General features: G+C 42.0%; 1 protein-coding gene across 2 annotated transcripts in view; it reads left to right on the top strand.

Annotated features, from left to right (window-relative positions):
- DCAF12 (DDB1 and CUL4 associated factor 12) overlaps positions 1-23,162 on the top strand; it is a 29,674-nt gene extending 6,512 nt beyond the window's left edge. Inside the window, exons 1-9 of one of the 2 annotated variants that reach the window (XM_064439252.1) lie at positions 2,160-2,437; positions 2,712-2,749; positions 3,838-4,044; positions 5,280-5,340; positions 15,316-15,509; positions 16,443-16,508; positions 17,111-17,273; positions 21,923-22,107; positions 22,883-23,162. In XM_064439252.1, the coding sequence (XP_064295322.1) occupies positions 2,281-2,437; positions 2,712-2,749; positions 3,838-4,044; positions 5,280-5,340; positions 15,316-15,509; positions 16,443-16,508; positions 17,111-17,273; positions 21,923-22,107; positions 22,883-23,041 (1,230 nt within the window). In that variant the 5' untranslated portion in view covers positions 2,160-2,280 and the 3' untranslated portion in view covers positions 23,042-23,162. Of the gene's footprint in view, positions 1-2,159; positions 2,438-2,711; positions 2,750-3,837; positions 4,045-5,279; positions 5,341-15,315; positions 15,510-16,442; positions 16,509-17,110; positions 17,274-21,922; positions 22,108-22,882 lie in introns of those variants that run through there. The other variant, XM_064439251.1, reaches the window with a different exon arrangement.
- Positions 23,163-23,935: the final 773 nt, after the last annotated feature.

Here is a 23,935-nt window from a genome sequence, read left to right as displayed (position 1 = left end):
TAATGAACTGGTAACTTTGTGGGATTTTTTTTTTCCTTCCCATAAACTGTTGTCTTTGAAAAACAGGTCAAAAAATGGAAGTAGGCTTGACTGAAGTACCTGGCAAGCTGTACTACTCTCATTTTTTTATGTAAAGGAAAGGTAGATTTTGTAGTTCAGGCTCTGGCCCTCAGATACTCCATTCCCTGCCATAGTCCTTACTGCTGGCAAGTTGATTAATGAAGTTCCTTAGTCAATGAAGTAGGGCAGTTTCTTGATTAACTTGATCATAAACAGTTTGGAAAAGGGACAGCCACATAGTAATTGTACAGGAGCCATTTGCTAGAACAACTTCTCAACAAAAGGAAAATAAGCATATAGCTAGTGATGTCATGGGGCATGAAAAGTAGGGCCAGATCATAAAGATTCATAGCTATGACAACTGTAGTACCTAGCCATGCCTTAATCCTTGAGTGATAGTGCTGTAGATCTGCATTGCTTTAAAAAAAAAAAAAGAAAAAGAAAAAGAAGAAAAAAAAGAAGAAAGAATTTATCTTTGTCATGTCATCCAGCCTTTTCCCTTGTTAGAACAAGGTCGTCCCGCAGAGAACGTGATAGCTGAGTTTGTTCCATTCCTCACAGATGAAGTGTGGTCCTTGGACTTCTGGCAGGTGGCCAAAGCAATCCTGGCTTGGAAGATCCTGGAGGTCGAGTGATTTGGGACGCTAACGGCTGACATGCATACGTTTTATTAGCAGGAAGAACCAGATTATGTGCAAGGTTAAAATCAAGGGACAAATATCTGCAGTTGACTGTCTGGAGGTTGGTGGGGGTTTACTGCAAGTTTTTGTGGCTGGTTTTTAGTTTCTGTATAATGAATAGCTAGAAAAATAAGTTCTTATTCCTGCTTCAGGTAAAGAAAACAGTAAGTGTGTAGTTGAGCTATCAGGACTCTGTCAAGACTCTTGGAGTCCAGGCTGCTTTGGAGTTATTTGCAGATGTACTTGTTTCAAAAGTAGCAAAGGTACCAGTTTGCTTGGAAGAGGCAGGCCAATTTCTGTTTTTTGTTGTATTTTTGTCATTGTATGCTGGGGTTTTGGCTGCACTTACTTAAAAGCAGTCAGATACTTTTTACTTTATTTACTGTAGTATCTTTAAAACTCCTAAAATGGTATTCAAGTTTTCTGCATTCTTAGCTGGGTGCTTCTCTTGTTTCTTAATATTTATCCCCTTTTGGCTTTAGAAGTGTCTAACAACTGGCTTCACCTGGCTTCTGTCTGGTGGATTTACAGGGAAGATTTCTTGGCAATCAATGGTGCAGCTTGCAAGTGTGAGCTTTTGGCTTTCTGTCCTGCCCCAGGTGATGGAAGAGTCCTAGCAAGGAGAGAAGTTACTGCTTAAAACTTCAGTTCTGAAAGTACAAAACCAGTCCCTTAACTGTGTAAAGTCTTTTGCCCTAAATGCTGTTGCCGTTCTGGTTACAGTAATACTGTGCAACTGGATGAGAAAAGTGAGGAAATGACAAAGCAATTCAAGGGCTGATGGTGGATTAGAGTAGGGTACAAGCTGATGAAAGCACTGCAAGAAATATGTCCAGCTGCTGCTTCTGAGAATCTCTCAGTTTGGAAACTTTTTACAGGAAAATGATATTGAGGTTGAGGATCCAGCTCAGAAGTGTGAGGGTCTGATGCCTCAGCATTGTGTGTTTCCAACTTCTTTACCTTTTCAGCCCAATTAGTTTAGAGTTTAGCTAAAGGAATTTTGCACTAGAGTAAGTCTTTATTAACCTAGTATCAAACATGGATGTATGACAGTGGTGTCAGGCTGGAGAATGTGAAGGTTTTCTGATTTCAGTCCTCATACCTGTTGGGATGTTCTTTGAAGTGTGAATGTCTTACAGCTGAAGCATGATTTTCCTGAAGTGTGGATCTGTTTTCCTAATTAGTACTTCTGGTGCCAGCTTTAGGACCTGCAGATGGCACCTGCAAGCCTTAATCTTAGGTACTTAACTGTAGATTTGGGTTTGGGTTTTTTTTTCCAGTAGTTGAAGGAGGATAGGGGAGGGAATCAGCCCTGGCTGCTGGAAGGAAACACTGAGCAGGAAAAGGAGGGTATGCACTCATAGTGGAAGGACAAGGGAGGGTGAGAGGAGAGGGAGTTACTGGTCTTGATCCTACAGGGCAGTTGTTAATTTTCAGGGATGCAGTTAGGGCAGAGGGGCTGCTGTGTGTATTTTGTTTTTACCAGCTGTCTCAGGCAGTGAACTGCATTGGAACACTTCATACTTCGGAGAAGTGAGGAATGTCTCCTTCCTACTCAGCTGCGCTTTGGCTGTTGCCTGACCCCACACCTGCAGACAAAATAAAGAACAAAACATGCAGATTTAGGCCCTGTAGGAACAGTCACCTGTTTGTGACAGACTGCTGCCCTACAGAGGAAGATCAGCTGGGAGTTGAAGGTGAAGGATAATTCTAGACAGCACACAGAGCGATGACTAGTTTTCTGCTTTCTCAGTAGAATGGGTTTAACATACTATACTTTACCAGGTTTTCATTTGACATTAATATTCTGCTAGTTCAGTACATCAAGAATAATAGACATAATGCTAAATTTTCATGGGATTTTTTACGCTTATTAAAGAACAGCTATACAGTCTGTGAGAGTTCACCAAAACGAACTTGTATTTATAACTTCTGTCTGAGAACCTCTAGATTTCTTTTTTGTCTTTCTAGAAATGTGTGACAAAGGATTTCAGAACAATTTCCTTGAGGTGTGTATTTTTAAAATTGCATTGAGGTTTCATTGTTGTTGTTTTCTCCATCTTCAGTTCACCTCCAGAGGCTTTGAGACAACGTCCTTTGATTATAGAAGGAATAAACTTACGGGGGGGGAGTGTCTGTGATTTAATTATAATCCTAGGCTGTGATTCTGTATCACTTGCCGTAGTGCCAAGTCAGCCTCAGATCCTCCATTACCTTGCTTCTTACTCATGACCCCCACCCAGGCCTACATCCCCTCTGTTACACTTATTTGACTGTTAGTTCAGCTGCCCTCTGAACAACATTAGTGAAATGGTCCAGCACAAGAGCCTCCCAAATGGAAGTGCACTTTGGCAGGTGATGTAAACTTTTGTTCTGGTTTAGATTGTAGTCCTCTGGTCGTAGATGTTTGAAGTGACATAACTCTGGGTATAATAATGTCTGTTTGAAGAGTTGTAAGGCTTTATAATTGAGTTTTTTGCAGAGGGGACAGTGACACAGAGCTCCAACTTCTAGCGTTTTTGCAGGATGAGGTAGGTAGCTAGATGTCTTTTTTTTAGATGTTCCCACTGGCAGTACTATAGTTACTATTCTCTGTGTATCACTAGAAAATAAACTCCAATTATATAAATTTATAAAGTGTCAGTTTGCCAAAGCCAAAACTTTGCAGTAAGTATCTTAGCTGAGAAGCAGGAGACTTGTGTGAAGCACCCTGGGCCTTACTGGCTGTTTTGAGGTGGGTCTCTTTCTCACTGTTGTTCAGGGAAACTAGAAAACAATATTGTTTTGTCATGGTACTGAAGAAGAAAGAGTTTTAGATTCAAGGGTTTTATTAAATGGGAAGCCTCCCATGAAGAATTTCTCTTCTCTTTTCTATTGCTGTGAAAACCAAATGGGATGATTGAAATAAAACCCACTGTAATTAAGTTATTTTACTTGTTTCAAAAAGGAATTTATGCATTTTCAGCCATACTTGCAACATTTGTGGATTCTAACTTGAAAATAATGTAAATTCAAAATAGGGAGGGTATTGGTTTTTCTCTTATCTGCTTGATGATGACTTACATCTCCTGGGTTTGTTTTTTTTCTTTCCCCTCAGCTATTTGTAGTGGATGTCCAGACTGGCCAGATCACCAAGATTCCTATTCTGAAAGATCGTGAACCCGGCATGGTAAACCAGCAGGGTTGTGGTATTCATGCCATTGAGCTCAACCCCTCAAGGACCCTTCTGGCCACAGGTGGAGACAACCCCAACAGTCTTGCAATTTATCGTCTGCCTACACTCGATCCTGTCTGTGTGGGAGATGTAAGTGGGATTATTTGAGCAAAGTTTATTCTGTCACTTAAAAGAATTACTACTTTCAAGTGCGTAAGGTCAGAGCAGGGGTAAGATCTGGGAGTCCAGTAGTGGAAAGTGAATTTCTAAAAGCTTGAAAACATTCCCAATTAAGTTGTCTTTTTTTGACAAAATGTCTTAAATATGAGTACACATCTGATGTGAGATGATTCTCCGGGTTCTGAATCAAATTTCTTCTTCCTCGCCTTCATTCATGTCTACTTCAGATTACTCTAAAGCACTGAAAATGTAATAAAATCCTAAACGTTAAAGTCTAATTCTGGTGATGACCTCTGAAACTAGTTTTATTAAAAAAGTTCTTTTGAGAAATTGAAAATATGATACAAGTTGAATTTTCCCCTTCTTCCATGCAGCTTATGTATGTATTCCAGAGGCAGAACTTGGCCTTGTAGATCAGTTCTAACCCAGTGGTTTATTGCAGTTTGATAGACTCTGGTACTATTTCTGAAACATCATGAGGCCTTTTTAAAATGGCCAGTCTTATAAAGAAGTGAAGTGAGTATAGTGGTGTCCTGAAAGCACTTCTCTCTCATTTCTCCTTTTTGATTCTGGACTGCACATAGATGTTAACTACAACAATAGAGGTCAGAGTTTCTGCAGTAGCAGGTAACCAGCTGCAGAAAGGCTCACTGTGAAGATTTGTCTGACTTGCTATTCATTTGCAAGACTTTGCAGCTTTTCAGACAGAGCTAGAACATTATGGTCTGTCCCCCCACCCTCCCCCAGTAGGTTTCTCACCTGCTTAAGAAATGATTCTTGAAATAACAGGCTTGAAAAATTGATCTGTAGGTCATATATTGTAAACATAAAGTTTTGCTTACTTTTTATAGTAGGGATGTGCATTTGAGGAACTAAAAGTATGTAGCTGCTTTACAGAAGTAAAGAACACTGCTTTCAAAATGGAAGCTGTAAGTCTTTAGAATTGAGATCAATTTGTCCTTGGTCAGAGACCTGTTTTTCCGTCATCTATTTGCTCTCTCTTAATTATATACTTCAAAATAAAAAACAAGTTAAAATTACTGCTACGTACTCAAACTACTTCAGCTTGATACTGGAATCTTATGTGTTTTAAATGTAGGCCTGTCCTGAATTTGTACTAAAAATCAAAGTGAGGAACAGTTGTCTGCTCTGAGACTACTTTAGAGCATAATGGCACAGAAAAATCTGTCTTTTTTTTCTTTTAGGATGGACATAAGGATTGGATATTTTCAATTGCATGGATCAGTGATACTATGGCTGTTTCTGGTAAATCTTTTCTTTTTTTTTTTTGTCTTTCCACAATTTTATACTGATATACTGCACTTTATAGGTCTTAGGAAAGCACCTTTATTAGGGCATTGGTCTTGGTATAGTGCTTCATTTTATTTGTAGGGCTCTTGTCTAGATCTGATTTTTCAAGTATTGGAGGGCATATTATTGCCTTTCCAGTGGGTGTTACCATGAGAGGATCTCTAAACACAATGAATTACAGAGAAGGATTCCAAACAAGAATAATAATTGCAAGAGGGATGTTAGTTATCAGTTAATAACTTTGGAATACAGCAGAGTAATATTGGTTTCCTGAAATTCTATGGAAGACTAATGAAAACTCTGGTCTTTTGTGTGTGTGTGTGTGTGTGTATATATATATAAACTATACATATACTATGGCAGTTAACATGGGAAGCTGTAATAGAAAAGGACAGTTACTGATGTTTTAGTAACTAGTTGGACAATAGTGTAACTTCATAAAGTATTACTTAGGTAAAGGCAGCAATACTAATATGCTACTAAATTAATTTAGTAGTTTACTGTCTTTCTGTGCTGACGAGGTGTCGTGGTTCAGCCTCAGCTGGCAACTGAACACCACGCAGCCGCTTGCTCACTCCCCCCCACCCCTGTGGGATGGGGAAGAGAATTGGAAGAGCAAAATAACTTGTGGGTTGAGATAAGCACAGTTTAATAATTACAATAAAATAATAATAATAATAATAATGACAATAATGACAATAATGTTAATATAATAAAATGGAAAAGGAAGGGAAAGGAAAAAAAGGGAAAAAAACCACAGAAACACAAAACGATGCAACCGCTCACCACCCGCCAACTGACGCTGCCTGTCCCTGACCCGCGATTGCTGCCTCTCTCCCCCAGCCAGCTCCTGCTAGTTAACATACTGGGCATGATGTTACATGATATGGAATATCCTTTTGGTCAGTTTGAATCTGCTCAAGAGAGCAGCTAAGAAGCTGTGCACCCAGCAGAGCAAGGGAAGCTAGAAATGTCCTTGACTAGTACAAGCGGTACCAGCATCAGCCAAAACATCTGTGTGTTATCTCAACCTTTTTTTCCATGCTAAGTTCAAAGCACAGCACTATGCCAGCTAGAGTGAAGAAAATTAACCAAGTTAAACCATGACACAGGGTATAATATTCTGTACAAGGAGGTGTCAAACTGCAGGTGATGGAAAACCATAACGCACTCATATAAAAATCAAATACTTGAATTGTTAGCAAGTTTTGGGTTTGGTTTTTGTTTTGTTGTCTTTTTTTTTTCAAAACCAAAAAACTAATCCTGGAATTTGATTTTGAGTTTAATATAAAACTCGATCCTTGCAAGTCTCCAACCCAAATATCTGCAATAAAGAAAAACATTGCTTCTAAGGTTGAAAACAGCAGAGATGATTACAGATATCCAAGTGAAAGATAAGGACCCAATGGAAGAGAGGCACAGCATGTGAGCTGTGTTGCTTTCAGTGTTTTCTGCTTGCTCAAGGGTGGAGGTGTGAGTAGGAGACTGCTGTGTCCTCCCTTGTATGGTGCTCACAGTGGTATGTAGGTTCTAATCTCCAGACCTGAGACACAGGCAACACTTGTTGAAAGCAATTAGCAAGTCTAATTGCTACACTGAGTTCTTCAGAACCAACCACTTCTGAAGCAGGTCGAACCCCTTCATATGCTGCCAATATCTCTTTTTCAGCTGGAGTATAGCGGGCTTTGGACCCTCTGTATCCCCAACTCCAAAACCCTAGGGGTTGACCTTGGGTCTCCCCATGTGCTTTCTGCCAGAGGCTCCAGGTAGGGCCATTCTCCCCAGCTGCAGTGTAGAGCACATTTTTTACATCTTGTCCTGCCCAGACTGGCCCAAGAGCTACTGCATGGACTATTTCTCGTTTGATGTGTTCAAAGGCTTGTCGTTGCTGAGGGCCCCATTTGAAATCATTCTTTTTCTGGGTCACTTGACAGAGAGGGCTTACAATCAGACTGTAATTGGGAATATGCATTCTCCCAAAACCCACAACGCCCAAGAAAGCTTGTGTTTCCTTTTTGCTAGTTGGTGGAGACATGGCTGCTATTTTGTTGATCACATCCATGGGGATCTGATGACATCCATCTTGCCATTTGATTCTTAAGAACTGGATCTCTTGTGTGGCGGGTCCCTTGGCCTTACTTTGTTTTATGGCAAAACCAGCTTTCAGGAGGATTTGGACTATTTTCTCTCCTTTCTCAAAAACTTCTTCTGCTGTGTTGCCCCACACGATGATGTCATTGATGTATTGAAGGTGTTCTGGAGCTTCTCCCTGTTCCAGTACAGTCTGAATCAGTCCGTGGCAAATGGTAGGGCTGTGTTTGCACCCCTGGAGCAGTCGATTCCAGGTGTACTGGACACCCCTCCAAGTGAAAGCAAACTGTGGCCTGCACTCTGCTGCCAGAGGGATTGAGAAGAATGCATTAGCAATATCAGTTGTGGCATACCGCTTGGCTGTCTTTGACTCCAGTTCGTATTGAAGTTCTAGCACGTCTGGCACAGCAGCACTCAACGGTGGAGTGACTTCATTCAGGCCACGATAGTCTACTGTTAGCCTCCACTCTCCATTAGATTTCTGCACTGGCCATATGGGACTGTTAAAGGGTGAGTGGGTCTTACTGATGACTCCTTGGCTCCTCAGTTGGTGAATGAGCTCATGGATGGGAATGAGGGAGTCTCTGTTGGTGCGATATTGCCACCGGCGCACTGTTGTGGTGGCGTTTGGCGCCTGTTGTTCTTTGACCCTCATCAACCCCACAACAGAAGGGTCCTTCAAGAGACCGGGCAAGGTAGACAGCTGTTTAGTGTCCTTCGTCTCCAAGGCAGCTACACCAAAAGCCCACCTGTACCCTTTTGGGTCCTTGAAATACCCTCTCCTGAGGCAGTCTATGCCAAGGATGCACGGAGCCTCTGGGCCAGTCACAATGGGGTGCTTTTGCCACTCATTCCCAGTGAGGCTCACTTCGGCCTCCAATACAGTTAGCTCTTGGGATCCCCCTGTCACTCCAGCAATGCTGATGGGTTCTGCCCCTATACAGTTTGATGGCATTAAGGTGCACTGTGCACCAGTGTCCACTAAAGCCTTGCACTCCTGTGGGTCAGACGTGCCAGGCCATCGGATCCACACAGTCCAGTAAACCTGGTTTTCCCTTTCCTCCACCTGGCTGGAGGCAGGGCCCCTGGAGTCCTGATCATAGTGTTCATCACTGACTTCCTGTAACTACGAATCACAAGTGTGTCTTTTAAGATCAGAGAGGAACTCAGTGCTTCTGCTCCTCTGTCTGGGGACTTGCTCACTGGAAACTGGAGCAGCAGCTTTTCTGGAGAAACCCCCCGCAGTGGTTGTTCTCCCTTGCAGCTCATGTACCCGTGCCTCTAGGGTTGAGGTAGGCTTGCCATCCCACCTCCTCATGTCCTCTCCGTGGTCACGCAGATAAAACCATAGGGTGGCCCATGGTGTGTATCCTTTCTCTTGAGCAAAGGGATGCTTACTCCTAATGGCTGAGATACTGGTCCATACTGGTGGGGAGTAGGACCTATCTTTGAATTGCTGGGCCTCTCGGGATAGTTTCTCCACAGCAGAGACAAGTGAGGAAGAGATATTTGCTTCATAATCCCAGAGTCTTATCAATCATCTCCACCACTGTTGGTGCCTTGTCCTCTCTCCAGGACATCACTGCCAATGAGTTTGCATGCGAAGATGGCACGCTCTGTACAAACTTCTGCCATATGGGTCGTGTGCACTCGGCTTCATCTGTATCTTTGGATGACCGTTGATTGTCCAGGTCACCATAAGTCGCCTCAAACACAGCTAATTCCCTTAGATACTGGATGCCTTTCTCCATAGTTGTCCATTTTCCTGGGTGATATGTAACATCTTCTTTGAAGGGATACCTTTCCTTCACTCCAGACAGGAGTCGCCTCCAGAGGCTGAGGGCTTGTGTTCCTTTTCCAGTCGGTTTGTCAGTGCCCCCTTCCCCAGAAAGGGATCCCAATTGTTTGGCTTCTTTTCCCTCTAGTTCCAGGCTACTGGCCCCATTATCCCAGCATCGGAGCAGCCAGGTGGCAATTTCCTCCCCTAGACAACAGCCGAAATCTTTTTGCATATCTCGCAACTCACTCAAGGACAGGATTGGGTGGTTTCCATTTCATTTATGGTTTCTTCCTCCTCTTCTCGTGATGGCCCTGCTTCTTTATCCTCCTGTTCTAAATGAGTTGTCTTCTGCTCCCAAGATTTCTTCTTGTGTAAGGGGGCGACTGATACTGGCGTGGGTTGATTCTCTGAGTCGACTCCAGTACTCGTCCTGGGGGTTTGAGTGGCCACAGTGCCTGTCACTTTGCATTTCAATCCAGAGACATTCTCTTCCCCCTGGGGGTACTGAATACTGTTGAGCAGGGCTCGGTATGCATGGGCCAGGCCCCAGCATGTTGCAATTGTCTGTGTCTCTCTGGAGTTCCCAGCGTAACAACATACTTTCTCAAAATATTCTGTTAGTTTTTTAGGATTCTGCACTTGTTCAGGGGTGAAGCTCCAAAACACTGGGGGTGCCCACTGCCCTAGGTATTTGCCCATGCTATCCCACATGCCCTGCCACTCGTAACTGTCAAGCCTCGGGGCAGATTTCTGGGTGATATTCTTGAGTTGCTTAGTCAAAACCAAAACAACATGCCCAAAACCTAATAATAAGTATATCTTAACTACCGAAGGATGTTCAAGATACAAAAACGTTGTTGTAATAGAGGCAGAGACATCATAAAGTTGCAAAGATACCATTCAGTATTTCCTCCGTATAAAGTCTCTCCGAGGAGGAGGTATAATTGCTAATCGCCTTGACAAGGTGGCATCCAAAGTACAGTAACGGTTTAAGCAAAAACCCCAAATACCAGATAAAGCTGAAAACCCACGTTTGCGTAACAAATCTCTTAGGTAAAACATTACTAGTCACAGCAGAACACAGCAGACTAAACAAACCAACACCAATCTTTCACACGAACTGCAAAAGCGAGAACATGGTGCTGTGATCAGCAGCTGTTATTATCTCAAACCATCGAGCCCTGCGGTGGGGGCCAAAATATTCTGTTGTGGTTTAGCCGGCAGCTCAGACCCACACAGCCGCTCACTCACTCCCCCACTGGTGGGAGGGGGGAGAGAATCAGAAGGGTAACGCTCATGGAGATAAGAACAGTCTAATAATTAAAATAAAACAACAACAATAAAAATGCAATGGAAAAGAAGACAATGAGAGGCGTGAAACCTAGGGTGGGGGGGAAGGGGAATGAGCCACCAAAACAAACCACATGTGACGCAGCCACTTACAGACCCAATGCCACCAGTCCCCAACTGCCCCCGTTAATATACTGGTTATGGCATCACATGGTATGGAATGAACATCCCCTTGGCCAGTCAGGGTCAGCTGCCCTGGTCGTGGCCCCTCCTGGCCTCTTGCCCACGTGGCAGAGCATGGGAAGCTGGAAAGGTCCCTGACTGCTACAGGTGCTACAGTGAAGAGAATTAACCCCTTCTTAGCTAAAACCAGCACATTCTTCACCCCTTATTCCATACCATTTACACCATGCACAGGTCCCATACACACACATTCTGGCATCTTCAAGACATGAAATACTTCTTATGCATTCCCTGTGAGTGAAGGAGGGGTGTTTTTCACATTGTGTAGAGAATAAATTGAGGTACATGAAAAATCTGTCAGAGCTGACTTAGGTGGAAGTGAATTGCCCACACACCAGAAGGGATGGGAGTAGGGCCTTTGATTAAGCCTGTGTTGATCTACAAACCAAAGACATTCAGCTTTCTTCATCCAGTACTGTTACTCTTATTAATCTAAAATATCGATGCCATGAAAAGCCAAAATCAGGACTCAATAGTCTGAACAACTATTAAGCAGGTATTCTTTATTGCAGCGCTGGACGCACAGGGGAATTCTCCTCCTCCTGTGTGTCACTCCACTGAGGAAAGAAGCTGGATTCATTACATTGGTTACTTCAATAGTAACATCATCAGATTCAATTAAAATGGCCTGGTATTGTAGAAAAAGGGATGGTGAAAGCCAGTGATTCCCTGTCTGTTCCAACACAGCTAATACTGTGTGTGAAACCAGTAGTGTGATCTTTTGACCTAAGGTGAATTTCCGACCCTCCTGAATATTCAAGACCACAGCCGCCACAGCTCGCAGGCACCCTGGCCACCCTTTGCTTACTTTGTCAAGCTTTTTAGAAAAATAGGCCACTGCTTTTCTGTAGGGTCCTAGCCGTTGAGCTAGGACTCCCAGAGCTACACCTTGTCTTTCATGGGAAAACAGCCAGAAAGGTTTAGTCACATCAGGCAGGCCCAGGGCTGGGGCCTTCATTAGTTCCTTTTTAAGTGTCTTGAATGCATTTTGAGCTTCTTTGGACCAGACCAGTCAAGTGGGGTTGTTCTTCAAAAGTTCATCAAAGGTTTTACTCTTATTCCATAATTATAAATCCATAACCGGCACCAACCTGTCATTCCCCAAAAGATCCTGAGTTCTTCTACTGTCTGAGGGAGGGGGGTTCTGCAGATGGCTTCTTTTCATTCTGTTTCTAGTTCCTGTTTTCCTCCATGTATTTCATATCCAAGGTAGGTTACTTGTTGCCGCACCATCTGAGCCTTCTGTTGAGAGACTCGATACCAATTTAGTCCCAAAAAGTTCAACAAACTGATAGTCCATTGTACACAATCAGGTTTTGTTTCAGTTGCTATTAGTAAGTCATCCACATACTGCAGAAGGACTCCTTCCCTGGAGGGAGGATCTCCAAGGATTGTTGGACTATTTTTAAAACCTTGAGGTAACACTGTCCAGGTAAGCTGAATTTTCCTACCAGTGGTAGGGCTTTCCCAGTCAAATGCAAATAATTTTTTACTTTCTTTGGCTAAAGGCAAACAGAAGAATGCGTCTTTTAAATCTAATACTGTAAACCATACTTGATTATCCCATAATTTAGTAAGTAAGATATAAGGATTAGCTACCACAGGGTGTAGGTCCTTAATAATTTTGTTCACTTCTTTTAAAACTTGTACTACTCAATAAGTTCCATCCAGCTTTTTTACCGGTAATATAGGGGTATTATATTCTGATTCACATTCTGTTGATAGCCCATGCTGTAAAAAATTATTAATCAGTCCTTCTGTTCCCTTCCGGTTTTCTAACTGCAAGGGCTATTGTTTTTGTTGTACTGAGCTTACCCCTTCTTTAACTTCTACTGCTCTGGGAATGGCATTCTTTGCCCTCCCTGGGGTTCCTGCAGCCCATACTCCTAGATATACCTGATTGATAATTTCTTCAATTTCAGGCACTGATACAGCAGACTTTTCAGGGTACATTAGGGCTAAAATTAAAATTTCAATTAATTGGTTCTCTTTTAGTTCCTTGGTTCCCTGTTTAAAGACTATTTCTGCTTCCAATTGTTCCAATAAATCCTGACCCAATAATGGCGTGGGTGATTTTGGTAAATATATAAATCAGTGTATTCCAATCCGCTTTCCTAATCTAAATTTGAGCAGCTTCAAAAAGAATGCTGTTTCCAGTTGGCCAGTAGCTTCTATCACATTCACAAAATCTTTACTTGTATGTATCAGTTCTTGATTCAAAACAGAGAAAGAAGCACCTGTATCTACTAAGAATTCTACCTCTCTCTCTTGTCTCCCTAGCTTTATTTTAACCAATGGATCTGCTAGGGTAGATGCCCCATGTCCCTGTCAATCGAACCTCTATTTCAGCTATCAAGGTCTGTGGGTTCTCCTTGAGCTTTGAGCATTCATTTTTCCAATGTCCTAACTCCCAACAATATGCACACTGATTCTTTCCTGGTCCTCCTCTATTTCCAAAGGGCCTTCACTTTCCTCGTCCTTTAAATCCTCCTCTGTTTACCACTCCTCTCTGTTCCAAGGCTGCCACCGTAGCTGGCACCATCACTTCCATCAGTTTTTCTCTATCCACATTCTCCCGATTCCTAAAAACTCTCCATGCCCCCTCAAGCAATTTCTCTAAGCTTCTTATTTCTGGCTCTTTTAACTTCTTAGCTTCTTTCTTATATCTGTAGATAATTGCCCCAAAAATAGAGAATCAAGTTGTCCCACATTGGATGGGGGATCTAGGGTAGTGTATTATCACATGGCATTTCTCAGTTGATCCAAAAATTCAGTAGGAGTCTCTTTCTGCCCCTGTTTGACAGCACAAAAGGCTGACCAATTTACAGCTGTTGGAATTGCATTTTCTAATCCCATTTTTATCCAATCTCGGTATCTTTTTAATAATCTATAATCATGCCCGTCATTGGCGTCCTGATGTGTGTCAGTCAGGGGAATGTAATTGTCCACATTCCCTTGTAAGGTTCCCCCAATAATTTGGGCCTGCACATGAGTTTGTGCAGTTTTTCTGTTTCTGTCATTTCCCCCAAAATCAAATCTACATCTGTCCAAACAGGGTCCTGGTTTTTTATTATTAATTCAAATCGTTTTGCCACTTGAGAGGGGTCATCCCGGTATCCCCTAGCTACCTCTCTCCAGGCACCTAAATCATTAGTGGAGAAGGGTACTTTTACTCTAGCTGGACCTCCTACCCGTATTACCTCTCACAATGGGGCTAGGAGTTGTGGAGCCTTCTGAGTTTTACTCCAAGTTCATGCTGTGACCAGAGTAAAACTATTCATCGTTCCCTCCTCCTCACTACTATTGTCTGCTTCAAAAGTGGTGGGTGTGGGAGAGGCAAGTTTGTTACTGTGTGTGGGTAATCCCAAATCTTCAGGCTGACCCTTTGTCTCCTCTCGCTTCTTTATAGGGTTTATTGTTTTCAAACACCTCTGCCCAATACTACATGCTAAACAGCACCTCCTTATTTTCTCCTGCTCCTTCTTTTCACTTCTATTTTCTTTTTCTAAAGATAAAATCAGGGGGTCTTCTTCTGGTGGAATATTAATACCACAATCTATCTGCCAGTCTGGATGAGTTTTGTACCCAATACAGAACAACAAAGTACACTACCTATGATGAGCATGCACCACCGAATGTATCCCTCAGGCACTAGTAGCCTTCTGAGCAGAACCTCAGGGATCATGAGGTGGTTTCCAGACAGGAGTTGGGTAGTTCTGCAGTGTCCTTATCTTTATGGTTCTGTACATCTGCATTGTAAATTTTGTTAGGCACTTCTTGTCTTGAAGCCTTTCTGACTCCCCCAAAGTAATAAGTTTTGGTCACAACAGGTCTAACTCAATATGAATCAATATCTTCAAATTCAGTAGAAAAATAAAATATGAGTTCTTGCTTGTTCAGCCTCAGTTCCTGTGTTACATTGTTTAAACAACAGGTTGCAAGGGTTTAAGAAAAAGAAATGTTAAAAATAGATGCAATACAAATGATACAAATTGTAGTCTGAAATACTGTTTCTGTTCAGTTCACAAATGTGTGTGTACGTGTCCATAAGCACACTGGCAGAAATCAGATGAACCCAAATTGGCACAAACCCAACTGAGTTTTCTTGGAGGTTTCTGTATAAGTTTAACAGACTGTCAATGTCAGCCTTGGTAAGCCAGGCTGAACGCATAGGTATTCAGTCACCTCTGAGTTCATTCTACATGTGAATCTGTAATGGTGATTGTTGTGCAGGATTGTGGTTTTTGATGAAACCTGATCAGTTTGAAAACAGATGAGGGGGTCTAGCCACTTGGAAACCATGTAGACAAAGCAGTCAACAAGTTCACAATGTTATGAACTTTACAGCTCAGTAAAATAATGTTTTTGTTAATAATAATTCATATATATGCATTAAGATCGTGTTCAGTTAGATTAAATTAATAGTATCCTTTCTTCCTTTCAGACCCTGTTGTTTATCCCTTCTTCAAAAAGGAGAGTTAAGTATATGTGTAATGGACTATTTATTTATGGACTGTTTTTTTCAGGTTCCCGGGATGGTTCGATGGGTCTTTGGGAAGTCACAGAGGATGTGTTGTCGAAAAGCGATGCCAGGCATAATCTCTCTCAAGTTCCTGTCTATGCCCACATAACACACAGGGCTCTGAAGGACATCCCCAAGGAAAACACCAATCCTGACAACTGCAAAGTCCGAGCATTGGCTTTCAACAATAAGAACAAGGTCAGTAAGATAAGCAAGACAGCCGAGAAGTCCTGAAACTGCCCATATGTATTAGAGAATGAAAAAGTAATTCAATCAGAAATACCGGAGAAGCAACATAGTATTTTTCCCTAACCTTTTGTATCCTTCTCATATGAGATGGTCATCTTTATCTGCTGGGTCGGCTTCTGCCCCAAAGGAATGGAGAAGTCCAGTAGAAAAAAGCCTCATGTTTTCAGAAGGAATAGTTTTCCTGAGGGTTTGTTTTTTAGACTAGCACCGTAAGTAGGGGGAGGGGGGAGTGTTTACAAGAAGCAGATAAAACACCAAAACACCTCTTGCAGCTTAAATCACACTCTTGAGTGCTCTTGTTGCTTTCCTTCCCCTTTGCTGAAGACCATCTAACATTCAGGCAGTTCTGTTCTGATGGCGGAATGGTTACTTATCTTTCTGCTTTCAAAAAACAGAGAACGTCTGAAACAAGGTGGGTGTGCTTGGTGCTCCTGTGGGCTTTATTTTCCACTATAGCTGTTAATTGCTCCTCTGTGATGGAGATTTCAAACAGCTTTTTCAGTAGAATAGTGCCTGGAAAGAAATGTTTGCTTCAGAGTCAGAATCAGTGTGAGAGCTGCTGAAGAGAACTGCCAACTCTAGCTTGTACTGTCTAATAATTCACTATTTGATTGTCTGACAAGTTCTCTACTTTTGAAAGTTATTTTTGATTATTTACTGTTTTATTAATTCTCATTTTTCTGGCACCTTTCTGCTGGCACCTTTGTGCTATATTGTATTCATCAAGATCAGTATAAAATGAAAATTTGTCTTTAAGCATGTACAGGGTTATGGATGAGTTCAATCTGGAGCATGCAGCCTACCTGGTAGAGAGTGTGAGTTTGTAAGGATATCTATAATACAGAAACTAACTCTTTTATTTTTTTTAATATGTTTTAATAGGAGCTGGGAGCAGTGTCCCTAGATGGGTATTTTCATCTTTGGAAAGCAGAGCACACACTATCAAAGGTGCTTTTCTGTTCATTGGTGGTAAATTTCAATAATTACCTAGCAGTTAAGGCTGTTCACTATGCTTCATCTCCTTTAAGTGCTTGAAGACAGAGCAGCAGTGTTTGTAAAATACTTAACAGCTTTGTGCAAAATGAAATGTTCTAAAAACTAGAACTTGAGGAGAGAAGCTCCCCACTCGCCTTGTTTTGGAGGGTGGGAAGTGCTCTTAACTTTCTGCCAGTTATGAGTGAGCTGAAGTGAACCGTTCAGTAGAGTATGATGGATACTTGATTAGTAGTATTCATAAAGGAAGTTGCACTTAAGTGTAATTGCAGATCAAACCCAGACATTATCTGTGCTAGTGAGTGAGGTAACCTTTTTCAGCTAAGAGCTGATGTCTGTGTATGCCTCCTGAAGAAATAAACAGCAACTTAGAAGGATTAAAACAATTTGCTGAAATGTTAATTGTTCTTTGCTTAATACTTTTTGGTGAACTTATTTTTTAACTGCGCTTTAATTTTTTTTCACTGCAACTTCCTTGAACATGTTAAAAGAAAAATTCTGTAAGCTAGCTTGCTCTTTTCTCATAATGGGTGGATTTTTATTTCTTCTGTTTCCAGTTACTTTCCACAAAGTTGCCATACTGCAGGGAGAATGTGTGTTTGGCTTATGGTCAGGAGTGGTCGGTGTATGCAGTAGGATCACAGGCGCATGTCTCCTTTCTGGATCCCAGGCAGCCTTCTCACAACGTCAAATCCGTCTGTTCCAAAGAACGAGGCAGTGGTAAGAAACTTGTCAAAGGGTGCTTCAAATGGTTTGCTTGCAGAAGTAGCTATTAAGACTGCAGTAAGATAAGCTTTCAATAAATAGGAAGGGTTTTTCATGTGGTAGGCTAAATCATTAATAGTATATGTAGGTTTTGCTTTTATGATGTTATTCCTCGAGCAACCAACAAACCAAACCTAAAAGCAACTCTGAAATATAATGATAGACAACATTAGTGCTTTTATGATCAACTAAATTGTACACCATCCAAATATTCCTGAACTTTTAAAAGTGTACATTTTACTTCTATATAATTTTTACTGTCTTATTCTGTTTTTACTTCATCTCAAAGCAAATCTAGTCTTCGTACTGCTGTTAACACTGTCTATTCTTGCATTTTGCTCTGGGAATGGAAAAAAGCATGTTGTTTGCTCTGCGTTATCATTACGAGTCTGTTCTGCGAGTGAATGCTTGCTTTGTAATTTTAAAGCCATGAGTGATACTTTTAATTTTCAATGTGTATTTATTTGCTTTAAATATGCAAAAACTCACTCTCTTAAAAAAAATAGCAGATTTGAGTGCAGTTTTCCTTTTCTGATGTGGATGCGATATGTCAAATTGAACCTTACACCAGGGCCAAGCATGAGGACTTGCAGAGTGCACAGTGCCATAAGCTTCTCCCTATACCCTTATTTTAAAGCATGAGAAGGCAGTGTATTGTGACGCCCATTTTAAACTCTATTAATCCCAGACTAATAAGTTGCAGTCCTTATTTAGCTTGGCTCTAGGCATCATCTCTTCATTGGGCAAGTTATCAAAAGAGAACAATTGTAGGCAAGTATCAGGAAAGCTTGGTTTATGTGGTTACTGGAGTTTGAACAGTGCTGTCTAGGTAAATGTCAAGGTCTGCTTCTTTCAGATACAGGAAAAGTTTCTGTAATATGAGAAAAAGTGCTTCACCAGCTCGTGTTGTCACGTGAACATCTTATGAGCAACAGCCCTTGCACTGACCTGCTGTCCATGAGGGCTCTGTGGAGGTCCTGACACTGTGACCCCTCAGTATTGTAGAGGGGAAATACGAAGACACTGGAGTGTGGTCCCCAGTGGTGGCTGGTGGTTGAAAGCTTCTGTCTTGAGTATGTGACTGTCCCTGCTGAGGGGATGATCTATGTGTAGGTAGTGTCTCTGGGTCATCTCCAGTTCATCTCTGGAGAAAGCCTTTGTTCAATGCTGTTTTCTGTTCTGCATAGTAGGCAGCTCTTTTTTTCTTTGGCATGGTGGTGGAGGCACTTAGGTAATATTAATTTCCAAGATACTAAGTGTTTCAACTTTCTATTCATCTCGCTGGGACTTGGAGCGGTGCAGCGCCTCTCAAAAGTAGGCTATTAATTGATTTGCGGGCTAAAATCTGGGTTGACTTTTAAGTGCTTTGAAGTGTTACCTGAATGTGCTTTCAGCTTCCAAAAGCACCTGCTGAACGTGATAAGTTCACATTAACTTCAGACAATTAGTGTTGTATTCAAAAGCAGGGCAGAGAAAGGTTGTCGCTTAATAAGACTGGAACTGGGGCTGGTTTTCACCCAGTGTAACCCTGTTGGCTCTTCATGAGCAGGTAGCTGATGCTTTTCAGTGCACCTTGTAAGTGTTGCTTTTCTTAGCAGCTCTACAGGGAAATGCAGGCCCTGGACTCCATTTTGTGGTCTGCAAGAACAACTGCTTTCTGCTCAGCTGGCATGCAGCATGATGTTGTGTGCCCTTGACTTTATACCCTGAAGGCAGCAATGTTAATGTGGTGGACGGAGCTTGTGCAGCACAGACTTGGTGTCCACTCCTTCTGTAGGATACGCTACTGAGTTGTCCTTTTCCTTCTGAGGTTTGTAAAGCCTCCCTGGCTCTCAGGAGTGAAACTTAGTTTGCTAACTGTTGTGGTTTAGCCCCAGCCGGCAGCTAAACACCGAAACAAGCACATGACCTAAATAGTCCAGGTCCACAGGTGGCAGAGTGCTGGGTGTGTTGGAGAGCTTACCATGATCAGTTCGAGGCACAGGTTTTGCTTTTAGATTGATGGGAATGATTAATCTGAGGTACATCAGCCCCTTAGGAGCCAATTTGAAGTGCTGTTCTTGAAAGCCTATTCTAAACATTCTCTTAGTAGTGGGCACATCACAAATTCCTCAGTTAATTTTTTTAATTAGAGAAAGATTGTCATGGTTTTAGCTGGGTTAGAGGTAATTTTCTTCACTCTAGCTGGCATAGTGCTGTGCTTTGAACTTAGCATGGAAAAAAAGGTTGAGATAACACACAGATGTTTTGGCTGTTGCTGGTAGCGCTTGTACTAGTCAAGGACATTTCCAGCCTCCCATGCTCCGCCTGGTGCGCAAGAAGCCGGGAGGGGAGGGGACACAGCTAAGAGAGCAGATTCAAACTGGCCAAAGGGATATTCCATATCATGTAACGTCATGCCCAGTATGTTAACTAGCAGGAGCTGGCTGGGGGAGAGAGGCAGCAATCGCGGGTCAGGGACAGGCAGTGTCAGTTGGCGGGTGGTGAGCGGTTGCATCGTTCGTGTTTCTGTGGTTTTTTTCCCTTTTTTTCCTTTCCCTTCCTTTTCCATTTTATTATATTAACATTATTGTTATTGATTATGTTAATTATGATATAATTATGATAATAATTATTATTATAATTATTATTTACTCTAATTATTAAACTGTGCTTATCTCAACCTACAAGTTCTTTTGCTCTTCCGATTCTCTTCCCCATCCCACAGGGGTGGGGGGGAGTGAGCGAGCGGCTGTGTGGTGTTTAGTTGCCGACTGAGGCTGAACCACGACAAAGATCCACAGTCGTTCTGCATTCTGTAGCTTTTTATTAATAAATTGAATTGCAAAGTATATGCCATCTGCTTATGCATCATACTCCATCACCTGTTTCTGTTAAGTAAGTTCTGCTGGGTTGCTTGTCAAGAGCACTTTTGGAGCGAAAATAAGAGGAGTTCCCCTCTCGTGTCTTTCTCCTTGTATCCAAGTGACTGCTCTTGCTGATTGCAGAGGGCTTAAAGCTTTCTGCATGTATTTGCCAGAGCCGGGCCCTTGTGGGGAGTGCGGGGGCAGATGTCTCCAACTTGCTCAGATGCATTTGTAGTTCTCTGAATTCAAGTAGAGATTCTTACACAAATCTGGTAAATCTAATTCAGCAGGTGTGAGACTTGCACAGTGGTTTCCTCCCTATTAAGCCTTCAGCCAAGATTCACCTCACATCTGGAGCATGACAATGTGGCCTTGCCTATTTTAAGTGTGTGTAACAGGTGCTGGTGGCTGTGGATGTAACCATAGGTTACGGAGGCGGAAGGATGAGGATGTTGTTTCTAGTTAGCACTGTGCCAGAGGGGAAGGGGAAACTCCCTGGCTGCATCCAGACCTCTTGAATATCTGCTGTCAGGTGTCCTGCTGGGTGTATTCTGGTATGTTAAGAGTTTTGTGATGTTCTTACCCGCTTGGTATGGTGACAGCAGTTGGCATGTGGATGTAGCTGTCATAACTCCCTTCTTTTCCTCTCCTGTTTGAATGCATGTTTAGGCTGTTAATTCAGTGGTACTTTAAAGAGGGCTTAAAAAGCTCCAGAGTTTATAACCTGGCATCACGTGTGCAGGAAGCAAAAGCAAGGCTGTGGCAGGGTTTAATCTGCGTTACAAGGTATGTTTTGGGTAGAGTGCTTACACAGAACAAATGTTTTGCACAATAAATAAAGATGAGATGACAGGACATTTTGCAAATTGCAAATTCCTACATTTAGAATCTCCCCAAGACTGTTTCCAAGGGATCTTTATTTGAGGCTTTGGATTCAGATTTTTGTGGAAGCAAAATATACTCCTTTACTCAATGTAATGGCGTAACTGAGTTGTGCTAGAATGTTTTGTTTGGACTGGATGCTTGGTGTAGCTTCACACGTGCTGGCATAACATGGTGTTGCTTAGTTTGTAGGGTTCCAAGACTGTTTTAATTGATGGGTGAAGTGCTAAAAATGCCAGCTACAGAGAGTAACTTGCCTGAGAGTATGTGATGGGAGATAGCTCAGGCTTTTAGTAATTTTGAAGCTATCTAAGCAGCAAAGTGGCTAGTGATTGTTATGGTTATACTTGCTTACAGATAGCCTGTTGATCAGCAAAATGCACTTGGTGGCAGCTGGGGCAGTAATTTTGCTCATGTGATCACTTACCGCAGCTTGGCAGGTAGCTAGATAGGGTGTGAGCTCATGGAAGAAACCAATGTGACGTTCTTTCTTCTGGCATGTACTTCCTCATGGTGTGCTCCTTTAGAGGCTTGTGACAGGCAGAACAAAGCTGCTCTTCATCCTCTGTGGCATATGATTTTTGCTTATCTGGCAGAGCTGGGGCCTGCTGAGAATGAAGCTTCTTACTATGCTCCATCAGTGTAGCTGATGGCCTCAGAGGGGAAGGGGAGTAGCATGTGTAACTGGAGCTGCTGTTTCAGTAGCATCAATGGATTTATCTGCAGTGCTTCATAGTAGTGGGGAAACTTATGTTTTGTGGAGAATACTAGCAGGTAGCTCCTCTTAAAAAAAATATAAGGCATCAGGCAGCAGCCCTGCAGAGCCACAGCATCCATTTTCCTTACTGCATGGTATGTCCTTTCTCTCTTTGACAGGTATTCGATCGGTGAGTTTCTACGAGCACATCATCACAGTGGGAACAGGGCAAGGTTCCCTGTTGTTTTACGATATCAGAGCCCAGAGATTCCTGGATGAAAAGCCCCCACGTGCCTGCTATGGACAGAAGCAGAAATTTGGAGGAAGTGAAATTTTGAAGTTGACTACTGGGAAAGGCTGGCTGGTAAGTAGCTTGTAGCTGTAGGCGACCCTTTACACAGGAGTGCTGGAGGGCTTGAGAACTGGTTCTTTTTGTAGTAACAGGAGCTATTGTATGCAATGCAATGCAGCCCAGCAGAACAGTGATCGTATAACCGATAACTGTAATCATGAAAAACAAGAAGTGCCGCAGAGCTGCTTTCTACAAAAGCTTTATGAAAGAATACTGAATGGTTGATTGCTTGAGAGTAAGGCATGCTGACTACTTCTTATGCACTGGTTCATAAATGATCTAGATTTTATATCTTTGTATTTTCAAATGTAATCTAACTTCCAGTTTTCAGAACCTCAAGCATAAAATACATTGTCTTCCTTCAAAAACATGCTACTTTAACAGGGTACTCAAAAGAGATTTAATTTAATTGTGTGCAGTTTTAGAAACTGTGGCTTCCAGAGGTAATGCCATGGCAGGAACTTAATTCCTGTATGGTACTGTAAAGCATTTAATGGCTTTGTCTAACTCGACTCCATTATCTTTTGGATCATTGTGATGTAAATTTAAAAACTAATTAAACTTAATATCTTCCCTACCTTTCACCTTCCCCCCTCCAATGTTTGGCCCAAATGTCCTCACAAAAAGCTTCAGGAGAACTTGTATCTTCAAGTTGATCTGTGTGAAGCTTCAGGAAATATTAACAGAAGAGATCCCTTTTTAGGCTCTGGAAGCTACCTTCTGCTTTTGTGAAACAAGGTTTTGGGTTTGTTTGGCAACAATAACAATCTAAACTTTCCTTTAACAGAATCATGATGAAACCTGGAGGAATTATTTTTCTGATATAAATTTCTTCCCAAATGCTGTTTACACCCACTGCTACGACTCGTCTGGAACAAAACTCTTTGTGGCAGGAGGCCCCCTTCCATCAGGACTTCATGGGAATTATGCTGGTCTCTGGAGCTAATGATAACTCTTTATAAATGCTGATCTCTACACAGATTTCCACTTTTCTTTTCCTTTTTTTAACAACAGAATTGTGTGATACCATTGATTTCTGATTTCAATACAAGTCATTTTTTGGCAGAGTTTTCTGTTGGTCTCCAACAGTTTTGTACATCTTTTTGAACCAGTTTTTTGCTTTAACCTCCTTGATCCTTTATATGAAGGGTTTTTGAAATCCCTTTCTATTGTATTTACTCCAAATGACTCTTCTCCAACATTTAGGCTATTTTGGCCATGTGCCCCATCCCCTACTTTGCTGTGAGGTAGGATTCCTTTCTTATAGAGTGGTTGGTCCTGGGCTTTCTGTGAAAGTCTAGGGGCTGTGTGTGTGCAGGTACTTTGTGTCAGTTACGTTACCTGGAGTGAGAACTACTTGTAATTAAAAAAAATATTAAAAATATTTATAAGAGATAAGCTACTACTTTATCTGCAGAGCCTGGCCCTGGCCTGGGTTGATCTTATTTTTTAAAAGTACAAGTCTAATGACACTGTTTATACATAGGGGAATATGGTAATTTTAAGTTGTACTTATTGGAGCCCAGGGGTGGATTCCCCAGGGGTATTGCCCATTAAGCCCAAACTGCAGAAGTGCGGGAGTTCTTAAAAGTACATTTGTATAGTAGTTTTCAGCAGTGCCAGGAGCAAAAACTGATCTCCTGTTCCTTCTCTGCCTGTCCCAGGTATTAGCTTGCCTAACTGGGGTTTGTGTAGGCTGTTCTGCAGCGTGGCTACTTCAGGGTGACATTACATTGCAGGCCCACAGAGCTGCTGAGAAGAAATGGGGGCTAGGTGCGTGAATGCTTTGTCACCCAAAATGAACTAAATTTATCCATTTTCCAGATGAGCCAAGGTTTCT

Source organism: Phalacrocorax carbo, chromosome Z (assembly GCF_963921805.1).
Source record: "Phalacrocorax carbo chromosome Z, bPhaCar2.1, whole genome shotgun sequence".
NCBI classification, from domain to species: Eukaryota; Metazoa; Chordata; class Aves; order Suliformes; family Phalacrocoracidae; genus Phalacrocorax; species Phalacrocorax carbo.
This window is presented reverse-complemented; position numbering and strand designations above follow the sequence as displayed.